General features: G+C 60.7%; 1 protein-coding gene across 1 annotated transcript in view; it reads right to left on the bottom strand.

The window, feature by feature from the left end:
- Positions 1-2,232: 2,232 nt before the first annotated feature.
- LOC113202040 (uncharacterized) overlaps positions 2,233-6,457 on the bottom strand; it is an 11,637-nt gene continuing 7,412 nt past the window's right edge. Inside the window, exons 2-5 of the mRNA XM_052275578.1 lie at positions 3,543-3,964; positions 3,026-3,206; positions 2,594-2,919; positions 2,233-2,481 (exon numbers count right to left, since the gene is read on the bottom strand). Coding sequence (XP_052131538.1) covers positions 2,248-2,481; positions 2,594-2,919; positions 3,026-3,206; positions 3,543-3,964 — 1,163 coding nt within the window. The 3' untranslated portion in view covers positions 2,233-2,247. The remainder of the gene's footprint in view (positions 2,482-2,593; positions 2,920-3,025; positions 3,207-3,542; positions 3,965-6,457) is intronic.

The following is a 6,457-nucleotide window of genomic DNA, read 5'->3' as shown; positions in this document are numbered from 1 at the left end:
CCCCCGCCCTATGGCAAACGTGGGAGGTGCGTCGGTGTTTACATGGTAATCCGAAACCAAACACCTGCCCGCCCCTGCCTTTTACAGGTGCGGCCTAGTAGGTTTTATTATTATTCCGTACGTTCAAACTAGCAAAGCGATGCTAATTAGGAGGCGAGGACAAAAAAAACACAGCACGTCCGGTTCCCAGGCGCAAAAAAGGCGCCCGGGCCGGGCGACACCTGATAGCGCATCCCTCGGGCCTGATCGATTTTAATGTAAATATCAGAGAGCCTTGTGCCGCTTATCTAGTGATCTTGCGGGAGGGAAGTGGGGCTGGAGGGGCCAGATCGGGGCCAGAGTCGGAGCCAAAGGCAAAGGGCGTCCCCGGCGCGACCACCCGGTCCGGGGGTTGGCGCCGCTCCGGCAGTCACACCGCCGCCGCGGGCACAGTCGGACCGGCCTCCTCCACCTCCCCAAGACCCGTGCGCACTGCTTCGGCTTCGCTGCCGTGCTCGCCTCGGCGGCCAAGCCGAGCCCCCCGCAGACCATGGTCTAAAGAGCCCGCCAGCAGCACTCGGTAAGCAACATCCTAACCTGTGTCATCACAGCACGCGGAACACGCCGTACGATCCGTATCAGAGTGACAGGCTGATTGTTAAAAGTACAACTACGCCACTTGGTTACCTTGTGGCTCCCGGTGTGTCTGTGTGCTGGACGTGTCTGTTTGTGTTGTGTCTGTGTTGCGTCCCGTGTCTTGGGCGCGAGTACTGCGTGTTACCGCTCCCGCCGCGTTTTGTTGTAGAGTTTTAAAATAAAGCCACCACAACATCTTCAGATATTATCAGAGTACTTTCACTGTGCAGGAGGCTTAGGACGTCCCCGGCGAGAGCGGGCGGAGCGGTGCGAGTGCGCAAGTAGTGACAATAGGTGACAGTAATAGGCTTACCTGTCGACCCTAGTCGTAAAAACCTGACGCGGCCGTGAAGCCGTCCTGCCTGAGAAAGGCAGTTTGGCAGTTTTCATCTTTCGCATTGCCAACTTTTCGGTGATAAAGCCAATTATTTATTCGACCATTGTTCTCCCCGATCTAAATTGCGCCGCTGGGTCAGGCCGACGCCGCGCATGAGAGAGGCGATAGCAACGCACAACGCACCCCGACCTGCGCATCGCGGCGTGGTGGGAAGAGGTGGGGGGGTCAGCCTCGCTGAGGACCACGACACAGTTCACCCCGTCGAGTTGGCAGTGAAGTGAAATTGCACGGAGCCCGGCCCGGCGGCCAGGGTGGCGGGGGGGCTGCGATGCTCCTGGCGCCGCACGAGGCGAGGCGGGATGCTGCGTGCTGCGCATCAGTCTGTGCGAGTCGGGGGTGAGGGACGGTCCAGTGGCAAAGGAAGTGTCGTCGTGAGGCCGGAGAGAACCATGTCGTCAGATGAGGAGCAGAGTGCCAATATTTGTTCGCTGGACAATGAAGGGTACGAATGACCAATTGCGCGCCTGCTGAGGGCATGGAGACTCACTCAACAGCAACCTGCAAGTAGTGGATTTTCATCTGCTGACCGACAAGTAAGCGAGTGTTCGTGTGTTTTGATTTCCAGTGCAGACACGATGCAACGAGGCCGCGGAGGTGGAGGGCCGGCACCAGGAGGACGCCGCCGGTCGCACTCTCCGCCCAGACGGCCCGAACCCTACCCTACCGCCCGGACCCCCAGACCTGAACGGACCCCAAGAGCCTCGACCACGAACATCCCTTCACTGCTGAGCCTCGATATTCAACCGGTAAGTTTAGTCATCGCACGCAAACGAAACAGCAAATATGTCAGCGGCTCGGCTTAATTAGTAAAGACTAAGCAATTAGTTAAGCTGCCCAGCGCTCCACACCATCAACTGTATAGCAAGTACCACTTAGCACGTACCTACAGTACCACATGTTAATATTTGTACTTCCCACCAATTTTCGCGCATGGGTGCAAAATTCGCAAATTAATTAGCACGGAACTATTTTTTTTCCCACGCTGTCTTGTTTGTCCCGCTATTCTAAGGCTTTGCAATGAAGTGCTAAACAGGATCCAGGCCCTCTCCGGATAAATCGTTATTCCGTTTTCGCGTATTCACTCACTTAATTTGAGAGTATTCGAAATTAGTTAGGAAGGATCACGGCGCGGGTTGTCTGCACCGTAATGAGGCTGCCGACGATGGCGAGGGGCCGGAGCCGGAGGCCTACCGCAGCCGCTACCCTCTGCCCAGGTCCTGCCTCGCATCTCTTATTCATGTCCAAGTTTGATTGCGCGGTATACCTCTCCCGATGGCGGTGAGGATGACGGTGGCGGCGAACTGCGGCGTCGTCTGAGGCGTCCGCTGAGACCCCCTCTGGACGGTTGGAGTCGGCGAGGTCCACACCAGGGTCACGTTGTTGGGGAAGAGCTCGGTGGTGTTGAGCGCCGCGGCCTCGGCGGGGTCACACAGATCCACCGTCCACAGCTCCGTCGAGCAGCCCAGAATCTGGAGGAGCAGAGTGGGTTAGCGCGGGGACGCCTGGTGGGTAGGCCGCCCATCCAACCGCAGCGCTGCGCGGGACGGTCGACCCAGCGGGCTGCGGCCGCTCCGCACCTACCACTTTCAGTCCGCAGGTCGGTCTGGTCGTCGCGGCCGCGGCGTCCTCTGTCGCGGCGTTCTCCTCGTCCTCCACCAGGTCGCCGTCGCTCTCGTTAGAGACGGCGGAGGACGAGTAGTACGACGAGGAGGAGTCGGCCTCGGCGGCGACCTTGACGAGCAGCAGGGACAGCAGGTAGCTGCTGGGCGCCTCCACGGTGACGCGGCATGGCTCGGCGCGGTCCTCGGGCGCCCGGCGGTCGAGCAGCTCCAGGGCCATGGCGGACTCCAGGCCTCTGCCGGCGAGCTTGACCGCGCCCACCGTGCAGGCGTTGTCGGCGGGCACCTCTGCAACAAAAGGTAGGGAGGGAGAGGTCAGAAATGATCTCGACGCAGACTGACTGCCGTGCGAACGGCGTGCGTTTGTTCTGAACCAAGCGCTCTGCGTACTCACCCTTCCGCACGGCCGTGATGCTGAGGGCGGCCGCGCGCAGGGCGAGTCCCGGCCGCGGCGGCGTCCACACCAGGGTCAGCGGGCCGGGCATCTTGGCGAAGGCGCTGTCGGGGTGGTTGGCGTCCGCGATGGCCTTGGGGTCGCACAGGTCCACGGCCCACGCTACCTCGCCCTGCACGTACTGCACACACCGAGGAGCACCGCGTTAACGACCCGGCTCCGGCTGCTACTCGAAACCACTCGATCGAGTACCCGATGTGAACAAGTCAGGGCCGCGGGCGGGGTCGCGTGAGGCTCAGCAGGAGGGCGGGCCGTTATCGCGCCCATCAAGCGCCTCGTCAACAGTTCAACATGGCTTTGTTTTTGGTTTGTTTTTTTTTTTCGGGAGCGCGGTCCAAACCGTCCAAACACTCTGCCGCGCTGCCTACCCAGGGTGGCGTTATTATCTACATTATTGTTTTAATTTTTGCGTTACTCTGGCTGGGACGTATTAGGTGATTACGGCGTTCGGGCTTACCAGGGCGAGGTTGCAGGAGGCGTTGGCGGTGCTGCCGCGGCGCTCGGCGTCCTGGCGCACCAGGCTGACGGCCTCCATGCCCGGGTTGGTGATGGCGGCGCCCCTGCGGTGCGCTGCGCGGCTGTCGTCCTCCTTGCGGTCCCGGGCGGCGAGGGCGTCGCGGAACTCGTACAGGGCGAGGCGGTGGCGGTCGTACGCGTCGTCGTTCTCGTCCGGGATCTCTTGGGCGTCAGGGGTGGCGTCCGCCTCCACGACGGGGACGACGGGCACCAGCTCGAGGCGGAGGTCGTTGGAGGCCGGCGCCGTCACCTCCAGGCGGCAGGGCCGCTGCAGCAGGGGCGGCGACAGCCTCAGCCTCGTCGAGGACTTCTGCGAGCCGGCCACCAAGTGGAGGGGCTGAGGGACGTCGCAGAACTCGAGGCCTAAAAATGAAAAAAAAAATAAGAAATGCTATGAAAAACAAAATCGAGAGTGAGACAAACAGTCAGGGCAGGGACGCCAACGACGGATTAATTTTTTTATTTTATTTGGAGACTTAATACAGTCCGGGCTGGTTCGGGAAAACAAAACTGCGAAACTTATGTGCTCTGTATGCCCTGAATGTGCGGAGTGAGGCGGACAGAGCATTGACTCCTCCATTGCGGTGACACTGACCCTGCGTCTCAACATGCCAGTACGCTTGTACTTTATGATCAGCCGCCAGGACTTCTAGGCCGACACATTTCCAAATCATTTCCGCCACCGTTTCCCGTCATCCGCGTCCACAGACACTCACTCAGATACACACACACACACACACACACACACGTCGATACATTCAACGATGCCATTGACGCTGCGCCGGTGGGGGAAATGGACGGGAGAAAGAAAATGAAGCAAGGAAGATGGTGTGTGTGTGTAAGAGAGAGAGGGAGAGAGAGCACCGGTCTTCGCGGCGTGCATTACAGATGGCGCTGTGATACGAATCCCCCCCTCATTTCCTCATTGCTAAGACTGGATGGCCTTCCGGAGCGGGGGACGGGGGACGAGAGGGAGGGGGTACATGTCAGAGCGGATCATTAACCGTGAGTGTGGTCCGGCCGGGGGCAAAGTGCGCGGATCGAAATACAAATACCCCCGCTAAAAAAAAACTCGTTTACCACGTTCGTATTATACTGGATTGCTTCGGTTCGCCTCCTCGCGGACCCCGTGCGAGTAGGCAGCCGACCTACACGCGAGCAATGCCGTACAGTATACCTATCAAAGTGGGCTGGGGTCTTCGGTTAGCCCAGGCCAAGTAGTCGGTCACCGACCGGAGGAGCTCGCCTCCGGAGCATGTCCGGTTGTGTCCCGGCTCGGCACCTCATCTTGGCCGAGCATCTAAAGCTGGCTGCTGCCGGAGAATAGGTTGCGCAAAATAATGATAACAAAAAGGGTGGCATTGTGATGGAGGAGACCGGGAGAACTATGATGGAGGAGCGTGGGCGGCCTTCAGCGCCGCGCGGGGCGGGGCGGCGCCCAACCCAACCCGGCGCCGACAAAGGGGCCGATGCCGCGGTATAAACCTTTTGGGCCTCACGGAGGACCTTGCCCACTCGTTGTCCGTCACCCAAGGCCCGCAGCCGCGATCTCCAGCAGCACGAAGTGCGTGTCGGGCGGGGCTAGATTGGTCGCTATTGGGATGGAGGGGAGGCTGAACGGCGCAGGCAGGACCAGGAAGGGAAGGTCTAGGCAGGCGGCGCCGGCGCCGGGCCGTTGGCCGGCCGGCCAGATACAGACAGAACCAGAGCGCGGCTAGACTCGAACTATTTATTTTAGTGGCCGAAACCGGTGGCGGACGGTGAGAGGCAAGGTCACCAATGGCGACCCGCGGGGCTGTCCGCTCCTGGCCGCCGGCCTCCTCTAGGCCGGGGCTCTCTCCTGCGGCATCCAGTGTGTAGTGCGTACTCACTGCAATGTATGACGGCAACAAAACGCTTAGCCGCGAACGTCTCGGCGAGTCGCGTGTTTGTCTAGTCTCGCGAGGTCTAGTCGCGACGAACCGCGCGACGGACGAAGGGGCGGGCGGGGGGTGGGAGAGCCTCGGCTGTATGGACAGCTTCGCGCCGGCCACGGCCACCCTCGCGCCAGGGGTTATCACACCGTCGGGGTGGCACCAGCAGCGGCCGCGGCCTGGCTCCGCCCGCCCCGCCCCGCCCCGAAGCTGAGCACGGGCCTGGCCGCGGGCCCGACCCTCCACCACCGCGTTGTATTGGCTGGCCGCTCTCGCGCGCCCACTACATTTTCGGCTGAGGTCTGCGCGGCCGCGGCCGGGGGCGGGAGGGACAGTTGGAGCGGGGAGAGGCCGGGTGCCGTCCGAGGGCGAGCGAGCGGCGGCAATAAAATGACGGCATTTGTTGTTTGTCTCGGCATTATTATTATCATCATTGTTGTTATTATTATTACCATTATACTTTGTCCCTCGCATTCCGCACGCTGCAGTGTGAGAAACGATTGCCGCCGCTCTGCACCACACTCTTGCACACGCACGCATCGTGGGGGGAGGAGGCGGGAGGGGGGTCATCGGACGGGTCGCGGGACGCGCCAATAATTATTTTGCTGTACAAGCCAGGTCACCAGGAAATAAAAGGGGTCATTGTGGCTTGTGCAATTTTGACGAGTTTGCAAGTTTCTCTGGGTATGACTGCCGACCCACCCCCACTCCCCTTTACACTCACACACGGAGCGTTACTCGTGGTGTTGTTGCGGTTGTTGATGCCGTTGTTGTCGGGGCGGTTATTGACGGCGTTTTCTCCTCACGACGCCGCATTGAGCGCCGGCGCGCCACCGTCGCGCTTTTGAGCCGCTCTTTGAGCACGAACCTCACAGTCATGGCTCTGGCCGTCGCCGTCGTCGGTCGCCCTCCGCGAGTGTGCCTCGTCCAGCCCCCCCCCCCC

Source organism: Frankliniella occidentalis, unplaced genomic scaffold, assembly GCF_000697945.3.
Source record: "Frankliniella occidentalis isolate FOCC.00 unplaced genomic scaffold, Focc_3.1 Scaffold665, whole genome shotgun sequence".
Lineage (NCBI taxonomy): Eukaryota > Metazoa > Arthropoda > Insecta > Thysanoptera > Thripidae > Frankliniella > Frankliniella occidentalis.
This window is presented reverse-complemented; position numbering and strand designations above follow the sequence as displayed.